At 39.8% G+C, this 23014-nt stretch overlaps 1 protein-coding gene across 2 annotated transcripts in view; it reads right to left on the bottom strand.

Moving 5' to 3' along the window:
- si:dkey-3d4.3 (leucine-zipper-like transcriptional regulator 1 homolog) overlaps window positions 1-12891 on the bottom strand; it is a 28829-nt gene extending 15938 nt beyond the window's left edge. Inside the window, exons 1-2 of one of the 2 annotated variants that reach the window (XM_061918619.1) lie at window positions 12650-12891; window positions 3517-3709 (exon numbers count right to left, since the gene is read on the bottom strand). In XM_061918619.1, coding sequence (XP_061774603.1) covers window positions 3517-3676 — 160 coding nt within the window. In that variant the 5' untranslated portion in view covers window positions 3677-3709; window positions 12650-12891. Of the gene's footprint in view, window positions 1-3516; window positions 3710-12649 lie in introns of those variants that run through there. The other variant, XM_061918620.1, reaches the window with a different exon arrangement.
- Window positions 12892-23014: the final 10123 nt, after the last annotated feature.

The following is a 23014-nucleotide window of genomic DNA, read 5'->3' as shown; positions in this document are numbered from 1 at the left end:
GTGTGAATGGGCGAATGTGGAAATACTGTCAAAGCGCTTTGGGCACCTTAAAAAGGGGCAGAGAAGCGCTATACAAGTACAAACCATTTACCATGTTATGCATTTTTTTCCCTTGTGGTCTACATAATATGTAATGGTGGTTCTATGATCAAAATTTTGAATACTTTATATTTTGTCTCCAAAGGATGCGCTAATTTATGTGTGGCCTTATTTACATGGCCTCACTTTGACGGCGTATTCTCGCCGCCATCTTAGTAGTAGATTTGATCGGTTCCATATAGAGTCTACTGACAAATATAAGTTCGAACTATACACTACTTTGCATTATAAATGGCAACAGCGGAGGATGCATGTGCATGTACGAGCCAGTCTGCCGCACAAGAGGATAGTGAAAAAGAAGGCGCTAATTGACTACAGCGTCACAATACAATGGAGGACCCACGCAAAGCATTTTGGGTACATTTATACCATATATGGATAATCCGGTGACATCATCAGTGTGAAAAGGCCACATGTTTTGCAAATTTCAAACGGCTCGTTTGGCAGCAGTGTGAAGGAAGGCAAGATTAGTTTATTAATTTTTTCGCAATACCTCAATGGTTTCATTCCAAATTTTTGGGACTTATTTAAATGCCACATTCTGTAACGCACGTACCACCAATACGTAAGAAAAGTTGGTTTTGCATTGTGATGCAAACATTTTGTGTGTCCAAAAAAGAAGCATAAAAAAGCAAAGTGGATACTGCCATCACTAAGCTATAAAAATCGAATTATTCATCAACAATAGAATACTTAATCATCCGACATGTAATATTCAGTATTAATACAAGTTACATATATTATCCAATTACATCCACATCGACTCACAATGATAAACCCACTCATCATTTTATGAAATGTAATTTGTTTATATACATTACACTTAACTGTGATGATGTAGCGACTTGTCCATGGTGTATCCCGCCTTCCGCCCAATTGTAGCTGAGATAGGCTCCAGCGCCCCCCGTGACACCGAAGGAAATAAGCAGTAGAAAATGGATGGATGGACATTACACTTAAGTTATGTTATTTTACCTTCCTTCCCCGAACCTTTTTTTTTAAAGTGAATTTTAAATCTTTTTCTGCCTATAAAGCATTCTTAAAAAACTTCCATTTACATAACGGGACTAAGGATGATGTTCGTTAAGAAATTATCGATGTCAATGCCATTATTCGAATCCTCTTATCGAACTGATTCCTTATCGAATCTTTTATCGAATCCAGATAGGTTGTTGCGTGTGCACCTTGTGTGTGCACTGAGTTCCAAAAGCCGTAGATGTTATGTGACTGGGCCGGCACGTTTATATGGAGGAAAGGTGGACGTGACTGAGGACAGCATGCGGACGTTAAAGGGTGAAGGTTTCAGGTGAGAGAGGACGCTAAAGGCACGCCCCCAGTGAGCATATAGTGCTGCGGTGTGCGTTGTAAATAAATAAATTGCCGACAAACATATCATCAACATGGACGAGGTGCCGCTCACTTTCGACATCCCGGTGATACACACTGTAGAGAAGGAGACCAGCACGGGAGCGAATCGATACGCACAAAGGGGTAAGATAAGTCAGCTTTTACTGTTGTGCTAGCTTGCTATGCTAATGAACAGAAACTGCCCCCTATGGTGATTTTCAAGTGGAAGATGCTGCCGAAAGAAAAGTTTCCACCTGGAGTCATCATTAAGGCATGACGAAGGAACTCCAACCGCTGGACATGGGTGTAAACAAGATGTTCAAAGTGAAATTGTGAGCGTCATGGGAGCGATGGATGACAGACGAACACAGCTTCACGAAAATTGGGAGGCACAATTTGTGAATGGATCGTGGATGCTTGAGCTCTCGTTTCTGCTTGCACTGTTGTTCGAGCTTATAGAAAAAAAGGCATCTTTTCCGAGGAGCCCTGCGGCAACGGGACTGACTTTAAAAATGACGAGAGGGAATCTGGCGTGTTTGATGAAGAACTTGCCCAGCTGTTCATTTCAGACACAGAAAATTAGGACTTTGAAGGATTTGTGGATGAGGATTGTTAAGGGTAGTGCCCTTGATAACGGGAACCAGTTCTCAAAAAGAGATTCGAATCCATAGAATCGGTACTTTTCTTATCGAAGCATCGGGAGAACCGGTTTTCGAACATCATCCATAGCCGTGACTTGCATATTTACCAAGCTATAACGACATAAAGTGTTTGAATGTTCTCTATAATCAACATTATGTATTTGCCTAACCTTATTTGTGACGGTTAGTGAATAAATCAAACTTTTGTAGTTATTTCCCCATATTTCTACATAAGAACTCAGATATGGTAATATTAGCGAGCAGTAGAGAATATGAGGTTTCTTTTCCAGAACATATTTTGCCTCATTCCTTATTAAAGTATTTCTTGCCACCTTATTTTGTGAGATTTAGAGTAGTTTTTATCATCTATCATTGCATCACAAAATTGTCTTTCTTTTACCTTGTTAATGTCTACTGCGTTTATTTTCTATTTCTTTTTTACTGTTACCGAATAGCATTATTTTAGTTTGACTAAGATTAAAAAAAGTTTTTGTCCTTTTCTGTTATTATTTGTATTAGCTCTTGTGTGTTCTCTCCAGGAAAAAAATGTGGTCGTATTGTCTCAAAATTATACTAACTTTAAGTTCTTTATAACAAATGTAGTTTATGTAGAGATAGAACAATGTTGGTCCCACTTTTGAGTTTGGAAAAGTTCTGAACTTTGAAATTTAACAATTTACTAGCTCAATATTCAGGCCAAAAGACTCAGTATATATGTTGGCTCTCAACTTGAGGACAACCCAAGGAAGACAGGCAAGATGCTCGTTTCCCTCCAACATTGTTTACCCTAGGATTATGCTAACTTTACCATCCAAACGGATAGCACAAGTATTGTGCTGAAAGATGAAACCATCCCTTCCATCAGCATCCCTGTGAGAGTGGCCATTGTAAGTTGATGCTTTGTTATTGTTCTTATTTTATCCAATCAACTTTCATCAATGAGCACTAGTGCTTCATGAGAGTTTAGTGTTTCACTATAGCTGGATCTGTTTAGCACACCTTTTCTAAAATTTGAAGCTCATCGTCTGTATAGTCAGGCTTACAAAAATCCGGTTCTGGATCATCTTTTGTCCCCAAGTATTTATTGTTGTTGACAGAAGTAGTGTGCACCCAGAAAATAAGTTGCAGTACTAATTTAAACGGCAAGTATTATGTTATCATGAATGTGCCTGTTATAGCATGTATTTAAAATGTTCTTGGGGGTTTTGGGATGTTTTAGAGGTTTTTTTAAGTACAATAGGTTAATCTTCATTACCTGCATTGTTAGTCGCTTCTTGGGAGCTGGTTTATCACTATTTACAACGCGCAGAAAAGGCGAAAAGATGTGTTCTTGTTTCACATTGGGATTGTGGATGTTGGGAAAAATCCCACAAAAAAGTGAAATTTTCCTTTTAACAAACCGCTTAAATAATTCAGTTGCATGTCTTACCAACACTGTACCTCCAGAAATCCCGTAGAGTGCTGTTGTCTCTTCCTCCCAGGATATAGACATAGCCATCGTAGGCACAGCAGGCATGCTTGCAGCGGTCACATGGGGCAGCGCTGGTCTGGGGAACCTCGGTCCACAGGCAGGGACTGTTTTGACTCATTGCTGGCCTCCACCAACCTTAATGGACCATTTTCTGGAAGAGGCAAATCAAACCATTTTCAAACAGGAAGTACAATAATGGCTCATTTATTTCAGGATCCTTCCTTTCCCACTCACCTTTCATTCCCTTAGTGCATTTCACTAAAGGATCCAATGATGTCAAATCATTGCCACGGTCTTTAATGGTCCACTTAAATGTGGATACATTGCCAGACGTGGTCTCCCAAAGGAAATGTATTTTTTTTTAATTTTCTAACATCATATCTCAAAGTATGAGTATTTTAAACATATCTTTTATATACAGTGCCTTGCCAAAGCATTCACCCCTTGGTTTTTACTGATCTTGTTACATGACAACCTGCAGTTTAAATGTTTTCAAATCAGAATCTCATGTGATGGAAAAAGTTTCAGTTGGTAAAGTTAAATGAAAAATAACATGAAAACATTTTTTTAAAATACAATGATCTGAAAACTGACATGTGCATTATAAAGTATTCACCCCTGTTGTTGTGTTCCCTATTTTTGAGTGTACAAAATGAAGGTGTGTGTTGAGTCTGACTTGGACATAATATGGACTATACACACATGCTTTTTATGAAAATGTAATTTTGTTTATAAATTATATGCAATCTGTTGTTTCCCTATTTTTTTCTTGTTGTAGATGGATGAAGGTGTGTGTTTCTGAGCCCGACTTGGACATTATCTGGACTAGACCTGGTTTTAAAAACCTTTTAGACAAGTCTAATTTCATTAACAACCTGGTCTGGTGAAGATAAGGTTCCCTTTTTATTTATAAATAAAATAAAATAAGATTAAAAAAAAAAAAAAATTTCTTCGATAAAAAAGAAAGTAAAATCATATAAAACAACAATATAAAAAATAGTAATTAATGAAAATGTTAGTGGACCGGCGGAACACACAATATATATGTTGTGGGAACCAGAATTTTGGTAGCAGAAAGAAACAACCCTTTTTTGTGTGAGTGGGTGTGGATGAGTGTGAATGGGGGAGTGAGGGGTTTTTTTTTGGGGGGGTGATGCACTAATGGAGAGTGCCCATCCATCCATTTTCTACCGCTTATTCCCTTTTAAGGGTCGCGGGGGGCGCTGGCGCCTATCTCAGCTGAGTGTATCTTGTATATTTTTATGTTGATTTAATAAAATTTAAAAAATAGTAATAATAATAACTTAAAAAAAAAAAAAGGATTCACCCCTTTTGTTATGAAGGCCCTCAAAAGTTGCAGTGCAGTACGCATAGCGTTTTAACTAGTAGCACCAATGCTATTAAATAAAACGAAATATTTGTAGCAAATAATTATTTTTGTAGCACAGAACATTTTTTTCAGCAATACTAAATGTCTTAAATATTACAATTTCATTATTAATACTCAAACAAGGTACCCATGTGCATACATATTACTACAATGCCATCAAAAGGCCTACTGTAACGCTCAATTAAACACAGACAACATCCCTAAACTGTCGCTAACACGAGTGTAGTGCTGGGCGATATGGATCAAAACTCATATCCGAATATGGTTTGGCCCATAAACTAACCCATTAATGGCAATATTTGTTGACTTAATTCAGTGATTCTCAAATATTTTCTGTTACACCCACCCAGGAAGATGAAGATATTTTGCGTCCCCTTCCAAACTCTACATCGTGACTATAAATTGTATTATATGTCCATAAAATTGTTATAACTATACCTCTGTATATAACATTGTAAGCTTATTAACATTAAAGCCAACGACACACTGGTCTTTCCTCATCTTCCACCGTGGTTACAGTGAAGCCAAGTGCTACATGTGCTTCATCGTATTTTGGTACGGCAAAAAAAGCATGAAACCCGAGGTCACATACCTCTGGCATTGCACCGCGGCCCCCCTGAGGGGTCCGCCCCACTGCTTAAGAAGGACTGACATAACTAAAGATCTCTACCCCACCTTGTTTTTCAATTTTCGGGACTGAGGGTGATCCAAAAAGAAGTACCAACAAATAGGAAAAATAGGTTTTGCAAAAGAGGATCACAACTTAAGAGGTGTTTTGAGATAAGAAAAAAGAAAAAGCTTTGACTATAATATAAGAACATTCAAATATAAAAACATTTAGCTATGCTCAATTCTTCAGGTAACAAAAACACAAAATAATAAAATGTGAAACAAAGTGCCCTGGTTTAGGAGGACATGTTTAAACGTCAGCAGCAAGATGAAAATAATTGATCTTTAATAATGGTGTTTTTATAGGTAAACAGTTTTATAGGACATTCACACAAAGGGGCAGCATGGGGGAGGAGGGGTTAGTGCATGTGCCTCACAATACGAAGGTCCTGAGTAGTCCTGGGTTCAATCCCGGGCTTGGGATCTTTCTGTATGGAGTTTGCATGTTCTCTCCGTGACTGCATGGGTTCCCTCCGGGTACTCCGGCTTCCTCCCACCCTCAAAAACATGCACCTGGCGATAGGTTGATTGGCAACACTAAAATTGGCCCTAGTGTGTGAATGTGAGTGTGAATGTTGTCTATCTGTGTTGGCCCTGTGATGAGGTGGCGACTTGTCCAGGGTGTACACCGCCTTGCAACCAAATGCAGCTGAGATAGGCTCCAGCACCCCCCGCAGCCCCGAACGGGACAAGCGGTAGAAAATGGATGGATGGATAGATTCACACAAAGATATTAGCCATAAACACCAACCTGCCAACTGCTTCATGATGCTTTTAGACAGGCTATGTTCTGAAAATTACTTTTAAAAAGTCATTGATTATAGTTACTTTTACTTTACCAACAATGGAATTGAATTACGAACATAATTACTCTTCAATAAATGTAAATAATTACTATGGAAAATTAAAAAATAAACTTCAAATATTTGGCATAATGCAGTTAAGATACGTTTCAGAGAGTGTGTGTTGCGTTTAAAAGGCAGTGCCTGTTGCCTAGTGACATGTGACTCAGCGAGACCCTCAGTCGTCTTGAGTTTGAGCTGTTTTTTGTATTTTCATTTTACGGTAGTTTTATCAGATTTGGATGGATTTATTTTCGGGGCAAAATGGGTTTAAATCCCTTTTCGCACATTTGAGACAGCTTTTTTTTTAAAGTCGCATGGCCTATTTTTAGTCCCTTTTGCGAGTGGTGCACACAGTTACCTCCAGAACTCACACATTTAGGAGTATACAATCTTATATCAGATATGAGGAATTATGACATCATACCAAAAATATCTGATAACATTAAAAAAGAACTCCAACATTTAAAAAATAAAGGCTCCAATGAGGAAAAATACATATACTTGTAGTAAGTACTTAGGTGTGTTAGGGTGTGGTCAAAAACTTCCCCAAACCTCATTAAAAAAAATACGGAGTTGATCATGTGGGACTTTTTCACTCACTACGTTTACATGCAGTTAGTCTGATTTCTCAAATAGTTCGGTTTTCTGTATTTTCACACCTAAGTGTGAAGTCCAAGTGTCTTTGCGCTTTTACCTGTAATGCGACTACTGGTCATACGTTGTGTGTACACTGGGGGGATGCTGATTTTCCTTAACTGTATTGCTTTTCTAGTTGATCTATGACGTTAAAACAAAAACAAAGATACCTTTCTTTGCGTCCATGTCGCTCTTTACGACCGCAGACATGGACAAGTCAACATACGAGTTCTTTTTGTACATGATGTCCGTTGTAATGTTGGCACATATAACAAATGTTACTTATATAATGGCTGTGCTGATTTTAACCATCAGACACCATTGAGCACTAATCTGAGATTGTGTCTGTTGGTCGTTGTTAGGGTTCTGTGCTGTGAAGATGTTCACCAGGGACTACTGTTATTGTCCCTGTTGTCTTTAGGGACAAGCTATTTAGCTCAAGATATAAAATCTTACATTGGTTAGGAGTCTAATCAATAGCCATGACTGACATTTCATAGCATTGTTTGTCAATAACTGCAATTTCATTTTAACGCATTTGAATCTCAAGATTTTTGGACTACACTGCTTACAAACCCAAAGAGCAGACCACAGACAATAAGGAACTATTTGGTGTTTTTTATTTATGTATTTATAATTAAGTATTACTAATCTTAGTTATAATGACTTTAAAAAGTACCATAAGTAATTTTATTGCCACTTAGTGTCTCCCTTTAAGAGTGTGTGGTATACGACATGTAAAACATCAATACAGTATTTGATATCCTGTGTATTTTTTAGTTAGGGTCAATAGGAACACTTAAACATTGATAACAAATTTGTAGAATCCCAAGTTGATTTAACGTTACTGGAAAAAAAAGAAGTGGTATTTTACACAGGTTTTTCTACTGTAAAGTTATGATTAGGCACTTTAATTACGGTTGGAAAACTCACCCAATCTAACTTAGAACTACCGAATGCAATCAACATAACTTGTCTTGTTGACTTCTAAAGTTAGGAGTGTGCTTTGTTTTCAACACGCTCATTCCCCACACTGAATTATGTATGATAAAGACTGATGACCAAGGTTCTTTTTTTACTGGAATTTAATCTTTAACTTACCATCACATGGGCAAACATCAGAGAGGTCCCTGACATGTCGTAAATCATCGAAGCTGAATGTTTGCTGCATCCTGCCTTTGTTGTTTAGGTTAATACCAAACTCTAACATATAGACTTATGTATAATAGTTAATTATTGGTTGGAACATACATGGAGGGAAAATATTTCACCAAGCGAGTGGAGATATTAAGGGGAAATTTGATGAATTTTGTAAATTAACATTTGTAAAAAAAAACATAGGTCGATATACGCAAAGTAAGCCAAGACACACATGTTCCTGGTTGCCAAACAGTTTTTCCTTACAGGCCAGCCCTGTCCTGTGTACAGCACTTGCTTGGTCTTTGTAGTGGTTTTCAGTAAGGGTTGCTTTACGTATTGTTTGTACTTGCTAGCGGCACTAGTTTATGTTTGTATATTAAATTAAATCTTTACCTGCATTCCACCAGATGTTCCCTGGATCCTGGGATCCCGTTGCAAGCAACGCATCCTGCTCCTGACACATATACTGTGTGTGCTGTATAAAATTTTGTTTTAAAATAAACTGATCTTTAAGGTACCTTGTTATTGTACAATGCTAATTTTCAAATAATACATAATAGTGCCGCTAATAGCTCGCTGGCAACTCGCACGGTATTCTCTACCTGGCAATTCAAACGCTAATTGCTAGTTATCTTAAAAGATAACATGAATATAATGATACAATTATTTGGTACTGTGAGTAGGGCGGCCATGTCACTGCAAACTACACTAAAGTGTGGTGGATACATACATACACATATATACGTGTATATGTATACACACACCCACACGCATACACACACATACATATATACACGTATATACATATATATACACACACACATATAAACCTACATGTATATATGTATGTATATGTGTGTGTGTATATATATATATATATATATGCAGTATATGTATATATATACATATATATATATATATATACTGTATATATATATATATATACAGTATATATATATATACATATATACGCACACACACACATGTATATATGTATGTAGATGTATATATACACATTTATATACACACAAAATACATACCTGTATATATACATTTATATACTTAACATCTATATATATATATACATACATATATACATACATACATACATACATACATACATACATATATAACATGTCAAAATTAAACTCATGTAATTAATCACAAAAAAGTATCGCATTAATCATGCACTTTATTTTGAACCGTACAAGCTCTTTACTTTAACAACTATATGATCAGTGAACACATCAATGTCAAAGTCAGTATACAAACAGGTGAGGAGTCACCCATTGGTGTGCTCGCTGGGAAATTTTACTCAAAATACAGCCTGGAAAAAACTTTAGATACAACTGCTACTAAGTTGTGTGCAAATAAATGACATGCATTCAAGTAATACGTTTAAAAACGTTCCTGGGTTACATTTTGGCAACACAATTGCATTTGTGTACACATATTGGGATCTTTTGTTGAGCTAATTTCAATTACGCAAGCGAGTAATCACCTATGGTTAATCATGTTAATCAAATTTTCAAAATGTGATTAATCTGATTGAAAAAAATATATAATTTAATAGCCCTAATATACATTCATTTAAATATATTTAAAAAAAATTACAGTCAACCAAAAATGTCATGGGCCATTGCAGACCAACTATTGAAAACCTCTGTGCTAAGATATTTAAACAAAACATCTAAGCTTTGTGTTATAGGTAAATACAAACATTAGAGTAATATACAATTAAAATTCTAATTGATGATAAATTCATTAAATAGGTGTTTATGTATTATCTGCTGGTCACTTAGAGCGTTTCATTCTTGAATCCGCCATCCTGAGTAGCGACCAGACCGCTGTTTTGAGAGTTCAACTGCGTGCGCATTGTTTTCGTCACCTCTATAGTCATGAAGTAAAACACATATCCTAGTTTATTCAGAACATTGAAACTTGCAGATTGGACAAATACTCGCACCACAAAGCTCTGACAAAATGTAACACATTTACACTCAATAAACTTCCCTGCAACAAATCTATAGTGAGTAAAAACTTCATTGGAAAACTTTTTTAAGTATCTGTGAGTCTGCCAAATATATTTCAAATTGATAGATTCACACACTGATTTTTTGGAATCACCGACTTCCTCTTCCTTGTCGATGTGATATGACTTACATCACAAGTCGAGTCAAACCAATCATGTTTACTTCGATTTTCCGTCACTTTCTATATTGATTTCATTAATTTGATCAATTAAAAATATACCTTTGCTTTGTTTTAATATCTTCAATTTTTTTAAATGGGGTAAATATTTAGAAAGTTATGACATTTTTAAAAAAAAAGATCACACCTATAATATTGAGCCCCTTTGACTTCCGCCCAAATGCAGCTGAGATAAGCTCCAGCACTCCCGCGACCCAGAATGGGACAACCGGTAGGAATGGATGGATGGATGGACTTTGTATTAAAGAGGTTGACCATATATTAGTGTATTTCCATCGGGTAAAAAAATTCATAACTTTAATATTTCATCCTTCCACTTATCCGAGGTCGGGTCACGGGGACAACAGCCTAAGCAGAGAAGCCCAGACTTCCCTCTCTCCAGCCACTTTGTCCAGCTGCTCCCGGGGGAACCCGTGGCGTTCCTAGGCCAGCCAGGAGACAAAGTCTTCCCAACGTGTCCTGGGTCTTCCCCATTGCCTCCAGCCAGTCAGACGTGCTCTAAACATCTCCCTCGGGAGGCGTTCGGGTGGCATCTTGACCAGATGCCCGAACCACCTCATCTGGCTCCTCTCGATGTGGAGGAGCTATGGCTTTACTTCTCACCCTATCTCTAAAGGGAAAGCCCCGCTACCCGGCGGAGGAAACTCATTTCAGCTGCTTGTACCCAAGATCTTGTCCTTCGGTCATAACCCAAAGCTCATGACCATTGGTGAGGATGGGAACGTAGATCGACCGGTAAACTGAGAGCTTCGTCTTCCGGCTCAGCTCCTTCTTCACCACAACGGATCGATACATGGTCCGCATTACTGAAGACGACATACCGATCCGCCTGTTAATCTCACGATCCACTCTTCCGTCACTCGTGAACAGGAGACCAAGGTACTTAAACTCCACAGGGGGCAAGATCTCTTCCCCAACTCGGAGTCCATGATTCCCAGGCGGGAACCATGGACTCGGACTTGGGATGTGCAGAACCGATCCACAAGAAAATCAAACTTATATCACTGAAATCGTCTTAACAAGATCTGTCTGATTAAGCAATCAATCAATTAATGAATCAATCACGAGTGTCTCAAAGGGCTGCACAAGCCACAACGAAATCCTCGGCTCAGATCCCACACATAATTTATCCATCCATCTATCCATCCATTTCTACCGCTTATTCTCTTTGGGGGTCGCTGGTGCCTATCTAAGCTGCAATCGGGGGGAAGGCGGTGTACACCCTTGACAAGTCTCCACCGCATCGCAGGGCCAACACAGATAGACAACATTCACGCTCACATTCACACACTAGGGCCAATTTAGTGTTGCCAAGATGTATATCTTTGGAAGTGGGAGGAAGCCGGAGTACCCGGAGGGCACCCACGCAGTCACGGGGAGAACATGCAAACTCCACACAGAAAGATCCCGAGCCTGGGATTGAACCCAGGACTACTCAGGACCTTTGTATTCTGAGGCAGACGCACTAACCCCTCCTCCACCGTGCTGGCCCCCACACATAACAGTTTTATCAAATTAATGATCCATCCATTTTCTACCGCTTGTACCTTTAGGGGCCGCGGGGGGCACTGGAACCTATCTCAGCTGCATTCGGGCGGAAGGCGGTTTACACCTTGGACAAGTCACAACCTCATCACAGTGCCAAACACACATAGACAGACAAGATTCACACTCACATTCACACACTAGGGTCAATTTAGTGTTGCCAATCAACAATGATATATTTTAAAAATAATTTTAGACACGTACATAAATATTTTTTTTACCATAACTGTTAATTTGATATTAACACACTAATGGCCAACAACAAGCTCGATGCAGGCCTAAAATTGCCTCTGCGTTGCAATTTAGAAACAATTGTTGTTTATCTACCAACAAATAGACCAAACAATAATTTCTTAATCCATTGTCGTCATCAGTCATCCGTTTCTGGCTTTCAACCGATAGTTTTTTCAGTAAAATTCCAGGTACAATAATAACCGATAAGAAGTTTGACAGTATCGATGATGATGACGATAATCGTAAATGATAACGGAAAAGTTGAAGACGACGACGTGAACCCTTCGTCAGTTGCAGCCTTTTCAAGATGCGAAAACAAGTTACGTTCCGCTCAAAACATTGTTCTCGGCGATTAAGTAGATTAAAAAGTTTGTCAGACATAGAACGAATAAACACAACATTTGAATTATTTATAACTCACCAAATAATAAAGTAGTAGCTTCTGCTCGTGTTGATGGTTGCCTTCTAAAAACGGTACAACGATGCATTCACGTTCCCTCGTGCATTGTAACATCGCAGCCAAGGTTTGATTCGGATCCGTGTTTTCCATGTTACGGGTCGGACAATTCCAAACGTAACGCTGTGTAAATTGTAACTACACACGATCAGATTCCATTAAACTTGGTGCCAACATTACTTGCGCGTTTTAAAACAAACATTCGTAGAATTTCCGGGAGACCTTGAAGGCGCCTGTAGTTATTGGGGCGGGTCGAGCAGCAGGACGGAAGGGTGTTGTTTGACATGATGAAAAGTTAAGTCAGTGTCACTTCAGAACTTTGTCGACAATTTAACGTGATTATGACATGACTTATTTTTTAATGTTGGTGTCAAACATTGACTCCAAAAGCGTGGTCGTAGATCACCACATCGTATTCTAACATCAATCAATCAATCAATGTTTACTTATATAGCCCTAAATCACTAGTGTCTCAAAGGGCTGCACAAACCACAACACAAACCACTACGACATCCTCGGTAGGCCCACATAAGGGCAAGGAAAACTCACACCCAGTGGGACGTCGGTGACAATGATGACTATGAGAACCTTGGAGAGGAGGAAAGCAATGGATGTCGAGCGGGTCTAACATGATACTGTGAAAGTTCAATCCATAATGGATCCAACACAGTCGCAAGAGTCCATCAGGCATAGTGGTTCTCAAATGGGGGTACGTGTACCCCTGGGGGTACTTGAAGGTATGACAAGGGGTACGGCAGATTTTTTAAAAATATTCTAAAAAATAGCAACAATTTAAAAAAATGTTATAAATATATTTATTGAATAATACTTCAACAAAATATGAATGTAAGTTCATAAAGTGTGAAAAGAAAGGCAACAATGCAATATTCAGTGTTGACAGCTAGATTTTTTTGTGGACATGTTCCATAAATATTGATGTTGAATATTTCTTTTTTGTGAAAAAGTTGTTAGAATTAAGTTCATGAATCCAGATGGATCTCTATTACAATCCCCAAAGAGGGCACTTTAAGTTGATGATTACTTCTATGTGTAGAAATCTTTATTTATAATTGAATTACTTGTTTATTTTTCAACACATTTTTAGTTAATTTTATATCTTTTTTTCCCTAATAGTTCAAGAAAGACCACTACAAATGAGCAATATTTTGCACTGTTATACAATTAAAGGCCTACTGAAACCCACTACTACCAACCACGCAGTCTGATAGTTTATATATCAGTGATGAAAAATTAACATTGCAACACATGCCAATACGGCCGATTTAGTTTACTAAATTACAATTTAAAATTTCCCACGGATTTTCCTGTTGAAAACGTCGCGGAATGATGACGCATGTTTGTGACGTTATTGGTTGGAAGGGACATATTAGCCCAGCATCACTTGCGGCTAAAAGTTGTCTCTTTTCATCGTGCAATTACACAGTATTTTGGACATCTGTGTTGCTGAATCTTTTGCAATTTGTTCAATTAATAATGGAGAAGTCAAAGTAGAAAGATGGAGGTGGGAAGCTTTAGCCTTTAGCCACACAAACACACGGTGTTTCCTTGTTTAAAATTCCCAGATGTGAAGCTTTACTATGGATCAGAGCGGTCAAGCGAACATGGTTTCCGACCACTTGTCAACCGGCAGGTTTCGGTGAGAAAATTGTGGTAAAAAGTCGCCTCTTACCGGAGATCAGTGGAGCTTCTGTCCTGCAGCAGCTTCGTGACTTCTCTCAGAGACTGGCGTCAACACACCCGTGGACACAACCCTCCGACTATCAGGTACTATTTAACTCACTAATACACTAGCAATACAATAGAAAGATATGGGATTTCCCAGAATTATCCTAGTAAATGTTTCTAAAAACATCTGAATCGCTCCCAATGCAATCTCCTTTTTCTTTTACTTTATTTTTATTTTTTTCTACTCCTTCACTCTAAATTTCCTCATCCACGAATATTTCATCCTCGCTCAAATTAATGGGGAAATTGTCGCTGTCTCGGTCCGAATAGCTCTTGCGGCTGGAGGCTCACATTATAACAGTGGTTCATAACCTGGGTTCGATCGAACCCTAGGGGTTCGGTGAGTCGGGCTCAGGGGTTCGGTGGAGGTCAAGACACACCCGACTCCTCGTTAAATAAAACCTTCTCCCTATCAGTGTATTACGGATAGGCAACAGCAGAAGTCAGACTGATTTGCAGGTGTGTAATTTGTTGTGAGTTCATGCACTGTGTTGGTTTTGTTCTTTGAACAAGGTGATGTTCATGCACGGTTCATTTTGTGCACCAGTAAAAAAAACATGGTAACACTTTAGTATGGGGAACATTCACCATTAATTAGTTGCTTATTAACATGCAAATTATTAACATATTGGCTCTTAACTAGTCATTATTAAGTACTTATTAATGCCTTATTCGGCATGGATTTATTATAACCCTAACCCTCTAACCCTAACCAAATAACTCTAAATTAAGTCTTTGTTACTTGGAATATGTTCCCCTAGTGTCCAAAAAACTCCAACTTAAGTCTTTGTTACTTAGAATATGTTCCCCATACTAAAGTGTTAACGAAAACATGCAACTTTGGCTTGAATTTGAAAAAAAACATTTTATTTTTCATTAAAGAACGGTTCGGTGAATGCGCATATGAAACTGGTAGGGTTCTGTACCTCCAACAAGGTTAAGAACCACTGCATTATAAACAATGTGAGGATGTGAGGAGCCCTCACACCGGTGTCGTCATTGTCTGCTACTTCCGGTAAAGGCAAGGCTTTTTCATTAGCGACCAAAAGTTGTGAACTTTATCGTCTATGTTCTCTACTAAATCTTTTTTCCTTTCAGCAAAAATATGGCAATATCGCAAAATGATCACGTATGACACATAGAATGGACCTGCTATCCCAGTTTAAATAAGAAAATCTAATTTCAGTAGTCCTTTAAATAAATCAGAAACATATTTAATGACATAGTGCTGTATTTTTACCTCTTTATCTCTTTTTTTCCAACCAAAAATGCTTTGCTCTGATTAGGGGGTACTTGAATTAAAAAAATGTTCACAGGGGGTACATCACTGAAAAAAGTTTGAGAACCACTGCTCTAATTCAGTGGAATCTAAACCACCTCTGAAAACACTTGGCTCACCAAGTGCCACCATAATGACCAACATTAAAATACAGTAGCGTAGTAAGCCTAAGTATTCATTAAAACAAGGCAGAGGTTGTAAATAACAAGTAGGTTTAGTATTTTTGGCCACTGCAACATTACACACAGTTTGAACAGCAACACTGTTTGAAAAGAGAGGGCTAGAGTATCACACAATGCATTGCCAGAAGCCAAATTGAAAGGCTAGGGTAATCGCTCACGATAGCGCTACACGTAATATTTCCCAGTTATTCAATGGAAAATAAGATTTTGTGAGTCAAGGGATAAGAAATCCCTTTGTCGTTATAGAGCTAGTTGAGTTGGACATACTCTTTCTTTACACGGCTCTCACTAGTGGTACACGTACCACAGTTTTACATGAGTGGCAACTTTATAGAAAACATACCACAGTAGATTGTTACAACCAAGTGATTTGCTTCCTTCTTACAAATGTACATTATTGGAAAAAAAAAAGTATGTAAACGTTTACAAAAATTCATTAGATGTGAATTCTACATTTAACATACCGTATTTCCTTGAATTGCCGCTGGGGCGCTAATTAATTTAAAACGTCTTCTCACTCTTGCGCTTACCAAAGGCATGCGGTAAAAGTAAGCATGCGCTAATTATTTTGAAACCTCTTCTCACTCCGGCACTTACCAAAGGTATGCTGTAAAAATGTGAGTGGGATGTAAGCTTGGACCTTAAATCCTACTGAATAGCTCTTAATCTTCTTCCCTTTATGCGATTTCAAATTTCCGGTATTGAAATCAGGCTCCTCCATTTTGAAAATGATAACAGGGGAAGTGTCACTCGTGATGTCATGAGTTTGACCAGGCGGTAATACTAAGCATGCGCTAATTATTTCAAGGCAGGCGCATACTATATGCACTGCGGCAATTCAAGGAAATACGGTATTTATTTTTGCTTTTGTAGTTTGCATCATATCAAGTTTCAGAATCAGAGTCAGAAATACTTTAATAAACTCCAAGGGGAAATTAATATTTTCAGCACAATCCCATTCAACAGCAGACTAACATTAAAGGTACACAGAACGGGATCGCTAACGGGTCTGCCAACTTCAAGGTGGAAAAAACCTCATAGCCATACCACACATAAACATGTGTAAGAGGGAAACATCAAATAACACAATGGACATTCAAAGAGCAGAGCTGCTGCGACCAGCCACTTCTATACACAGCCACAAAAGTAAAAAAAATATATACACTGTGGTGGCCTCTCCGGTGTTCCACACCATCATTTGCTGGGGTGGGGGAAACATGGCCATAGACTGGAGCAGACCCAACAAAGCAACCAAGAGAGCCGACTCCACCCTAGGCTGCCCACTAACTCTCACTCAGTGTCCAGTCTGCATGGATGAGCGAGGATGCGTCTAAGGAGACCGAGGTCACCGATGCCTGCTCATTCAGCCAAGACACTGAGAAGCATTGTCCGTCCTGGCACTCAGTGCCAACTCCGCAGCCCCGTCTCTTCATCCGCATCTCCTCCAATCTCTCCAAACGGACTCTGGTGGGGGAGAGACCCAGCAGCTGGTCTCCATGGTCAAAAGGCATCCGGGAGGCAGATCCAGACGTTCACAAAAAAGCACCGCAGAAGTTTCGAAAGTGGCACCCCTTGTCGCACAGTCCCAAAGGGTCCCGAACCAAAAGCCAAAAAAAACCCCAAAAACACACAAAAGAAGAGGGAAATATCAGGACCAGAAAACAATGACACAAGAGCACAGAGCTCCTGCCAACAGCAGCAACTACAGCAGCTCCATCATGGGAAAAAAAATAATAATAAAAGAAATAAAAACAAGTTTACCATATAGATAACTAAAACATTTTGTTTTTAAAAAACAATTTACAGAATGATGCAGTATTTAACTTTCAACTGATGTTTTGTAGACCGGATTTTCTTAACCGTTGATGGGCTGCGAGTGCCCTGAAAAAAATCTCTCTTCACAGCTCAACCTTTTTTCAGTGATGTACCCCATGTGAACATTTTTTTTAATTCAAGTACCCCCTAATCAGAGCAAAGCATTTTTGGTTGAAAAAAAGAGATAAGTAAAATACAGCACTATGTCATCAGTTTCTGATTTATTATAAATTGTATAACAGTGCAAAATATTGCTAATTTGTAGTGTTTTTTTCTTGAACTATTTGGAAATTTGGATATAAAATAACTAAAAACTTGTTGAAAAATAAACAAGTGATTCAATTATAAATAAATATTTCTACACGTAGAAGTAATCATCAACTTAAAGTGCCCTCTTTGGGGATTGTAATAGAGATCCATCTGGATTCATGAACTTAATTCTAAACATTTCTTCACAAAAAAGAACTCTTTAACATCACTATTTATGGAACATGTCCACAAAAATGTCATATTTCAACCCTGAATATTGCATTGTAGCAATTATTTTCAAAGTTTAGGAACTGACATTCATATTTTGTTGAAGTATTATTCAATAAATATATTTATGAAGGATTTTTGAATTATTGCTATTTTTAAAATATTTTCAAAAAGTCTCACGTACCCCTTGGCATACCTTCAAGTATCCCCAGGGGTACACGTACCCCCATTTGAGAACCACTGCACTAGTGTGTGAATGTGAGTGTCAATGTTGTCTGTCTATCTGTGTTGGCCCTGCGATGAGGTGGGAACTTGTCCAGGATGTACACCGCCTTCCGCCCGATTGTAGTTGAGATAGGCACCGGCGACCCCAAAGGGAATAAGCGGAAAAAAAATGGATGGATAGATGTTATTGACAGTTTATACAAGAATCACAGACACACGCGCACACGCACACACACACACACACGCACACACACCCACACACACACACTTTAATATTTATTTTTGTAATCAGCCTGGCCTGAATACATTCCTACAAATGTGTGTGTAAAAAAAAAAAAAAATATATATATATATATATATATATATATATATATATATACACACACACAATACATTTGGAAAAAAAAATCATTTTTGCACTTTAGTAGCCTGGTCTAATCCTTGATAATTTTTGTGATTACACACACACACTATATATATATATGTATATATACATATATATACAGTATATATATATATATATATATACATATATATATATATATATACACACACACACAGTACAGGCCAAAAGTTTGGACACACATTCTCATTCAATGTGTTTTCTTTATTTTTATGACTATTATATGGCGATTAGATATTAGATGGCGTGGAACACCGCAGAGGCCACCACAGTGGATATGTTTCTTTTACTTTTTATTCATAGCTGTGTCTAGAAGTGTCTGGTTGTATCTGCTGCTTTAATGTCTTTAATGTCCTGTGTGTTCTTTGATGTTTGATGTTTCCCTTTTACAAACATGGAAGAGGGATGTGTACCATGGCTATGAGTTGTTGTTTTATTATTATTATTATTATTTTTTTTTCCCTTGGCCTCAGTCTGCACCTCCTCTCCAGGGCCCAGGCAAAGACCGATTTTTATTTTTATTTTATCTTAATCTTCTTTGTTTACCTTTATCTCATCTTTTTTGTAAGGGGCGCTGGAAGCCGGCAGACCCGTCAGCGATCCTGTTCTGTCTCCCTGTAATGTTTGTCTAAACTTGAATGGGATTGTGCTGAAAATTTTAATTTTCCTGAAGGAACTCTCCTGACGGAATAAATAAAGTACTATCTAATCTAATCTAATCTAATATATGACTATAACTATGAATGAACACATGTGGAGTTATGTACTTAACTAAGAAAGGTGAAATAACATGTATATTCCATTTTTTTCAAAATGGCCACTCTTTGCTCTGATTACTACTTTGCACACTCTTGGCATTCTCTCGATGAGATTTAAGCACACCTGTGAAGTAAAAAACATTTCAGCTGGCTTTTTGAAGCTCATCGAGAGAATGCCAAGAGTGTGTAAAGCATTAATCGGAGCAAAGGGTGGCTATTTTGAAGAAACTAGAATATAAAACATATTTTTAGTTATTTCTGTCACGGCGCATGCGCAATACAGCATGTCATCTGCTGCAAGCCCAGCTGGCACCACCGCTAGAAGCGTGCCGGACACCCTCCTGCTCCCTCTTCTCGTATCGTGGCCACGCGCCTGCACGGCTGCCGGCAGTCAGAAATAAACAGACCTGGGTCTGATGAGGGCAGAAGGAATAAAGACCAGCAGACCCGAAGATCCAGTGCTGAAACGTAGTTCACTCTCCATAGTAAGCAACCCGTCTCTGGCTTCCCTCTGCGTACTTGCTCTTTCTGTGCTTTCCTTGTGCCTGTGTCTTATGTCCTCTGTGTTCCACGCAGTGTTCCCTCTGTTTCCCGTGTTCGAGCTGCGTGCTTTGACTTTCCACTGTATTCTGGACTGCCTTGCTCGATCCTTGACCCCTGTTTGGACACGGACCTCGTCTCCCCTCTCCAGCCCCCGACCTCTGGCTTGCCTACGGACTGTCTTCTCGCCTTGCCCCTCCGGTCTGATGAAGGATTCATCCAACACACACTCACAACAAACTTTGGTAACATTTATATTGTTAATGCTAAACATTATCTTGCACCATTCACGTATAGTACATTTACACCCCAACACATCATCATCATCAGTTTCGATAAACCTATTGAAATGATCCCTGCCGTTGTGTTGTCTCCTTCCCCCGCCGTACGTAACAGTACGTTCCGGCCAAATATGTCGGAACCAGACAACACAGGCAGACATCAGTCGGCACCTCTGTCCCGACCCTCCAGGACACCTGATCTCGCGACCATGCAAGCGGTCCTTCAGGAACACCAGGCTCGGTTTTTCCACTTGGAAAACAAGCTGGAGAGCGCTTTTGCCAACTTGATTGCTAGGCTAGACAACCTTAGCCCAAGTTAGGCTCCGGAACCCGTGGCTAGCTCTAGTGCCACCCCAGCGGCTCGACCTTGGATCACCACTCAGGTCCGGGAACCCAAGATTGCAAGCCCGAGAACCTTTGAGGAAGATTTTGAACTTTGTAGAGGGTTTTTGGTCCATTGTGACCTCATATTTAAGCACCAACCCTTGCGCTATTCTTCAGACGGGGCAAATATAGCCTTCATTTTTTCTTTGCTGACGGGCGGGTACTCAAGTGGGCCACTGCGGCCGTGGACAAGACTGTGGGCCTGGGAACCGACTACGCTGCCTTCCGGGCCGTGTTCGATCACCCCATTGATGGGGGAAACTTGGCTGGTCGTCGGCACACCATCCAGCAGGGCTCCCACTCGGTGGCAGTCTACTCCCTCTAGTTCCACACCCTTGCGGCAGACAGTGGATGGGACGACAGGGCTCCCCAGAGCGCGTTTTGACAAGGTCTGACAGAACATGTCATGGATGGCCTACTGAAGGACAGACCCACCTCCTGCCGAGCCCTCATCGATCTTGCGCACCTTTTCGACCAGAGACCGGCGGACAAGCAGCGAAGATCACGCATGGGGTGTCCAGCTTCACTTCCGTGGTCCAGCTCCGACCTACGTGCCAGACGTCCGTCGTCCAACCTATACCTCCACCCACACCTATGACGACCACTGAGTCCATGCAGTTGGGAAGAACGCGCTTCTTCACCCCCACTCCAGGGCCCAGGCTAAGACCAATTTTTTTATTTTATTTTAATCTTCTATTCCCCCCCCCCCCCCCCCCCCCCCGACCCCCCTTGTTTACCTGCATGTCATCTTTTTTGTAAGGAGCGCTGGAAGCCGGCAGGCCCGTCAGCGATCCTGTTCTGTCTCCCTGTAATGTTTGTCTGATCTTGAATGGGATTGTGCTGAAAATTGTAATTTTCCTGAAGGAACTCTCCTGACGGAATAAATAAAGTACTATCTATCTATCTTAGTGACCAAGGAGAGAGAGGACAATATAGGCGGTGTCTTTGCCTCTACTGTGGTCTGGCAGGGCACATCATCCACGACTGCCCGTCGAGGCCAAAAGGATCAGGCTCACCAGCAAAGGGGGTCCAGGTGAGCCTTACGTCTTTGCCCCAGAAGAGGAGGGATCCAGGTATGCTATCCCGCCACACTGTCATGGAACATTAGTACCGTGCGAGTGGTTGCCGACCTACACTCCGGAGTGGACGAGAGTCTCCTCAATTACGAGTTCGCCCAGCAAGCTCGAATTCCGCTTGTTCCCTTGGACACTGTTCTTCCTGTGCAAGCCCTGGATGGTGCTCTTTGGGGCCCATAAAAGACCGTACATAGCCCGTATCGCTGCCCCCCTTGGGTAACCACGTGGAAACCATCAGTTTTAGGGTGTTGAGCGCTCCCGTCCCCCCTCTAGTCCTTGGGAGATCATGGCTGCGGCAGCACGACCCACACATTTCCTGGACGACTGGAAAGATCATGGCCTGGAGCACCCCTTGCCACGCTAATTGTCTCAGATTTGCGTCTCCCCCGATCAGCAGACCCAGACCCAGTATTTACCACAGTGATTTAGCCCAGATACCTGCCATCTACCTCGATCTCGTCGCTGTCTTTAGCAAGGAACGCGCACTATCCCTTCCCCCTCACAGGCCCTATGACTGCGCCATCGAACTGAAAAATTTAGAAAATCTTTGTTTTTGTTCTGCTTTGATGAGCTATATTTCTTTTGACCACTGATGGCTGTATAAAGGTGTCTGTGTTATCAGTTTTTTATTTATGTAGCGACTACATCGTCTCACCTTTTAGTTGTTTCTGGGTACGGCGGATCTTGCCATAACACACTTCAAAAAAAAAAGGAATGTCCAGCAGAGCCATATTCTGGTTTTGGCACCAGCTGCTAGTCTAGATCTGACCGATCTAAGACTAAAGCTATATCTGACCAATTTAAATCTATGAACACGAACTGATGAAGCCTACTTGGATGAAAGGCAAAACATCTTCTAAGACAAACAAACAGACCGGTTGCAATCGATTGAATGCCCTGAGAATACAATGATCTGGATGAATGAGAAAATCCATAGACAGCAAAAATAGTATGGGATTATTTGGGTTTGCATGTAAAATGTGTGACATGATCTCTGATACAAACAGTCCCGTAGCGTGCTTACTTATGCAAAGCTTGATAGCCAGTTAACATCTAACTGTTCTCCAAAAGGTTGGTCTTTTAATGTATTTCAGTCAAGTTATTTACAAAAAGGAAACATGGGAGGCTATGGGCTACCAGGAGCTAACAGCTACACAACAATG

The sequence above is a fragment of the Nerophis ophidion genome, linkage group LG13, assembly GCF_033978795.1.
Source record: "Nerophis ophidion isolate RoL-2023_Sa linkage group LG13, RoL_Noph_v1.0, whole genome shotgun sequence".
In the NCBI taxonomy this organism is placed as follows: domain Eukaryota; kingdom Metazoa; phylum Chordata; class Actinopteri; order Syngnathiformes; family Syngnathidae; genus Nerophis; species Nerophis ophidion.
This window is presented reverse-complemented; position numbering and strand designations above follow the sequence as displayed.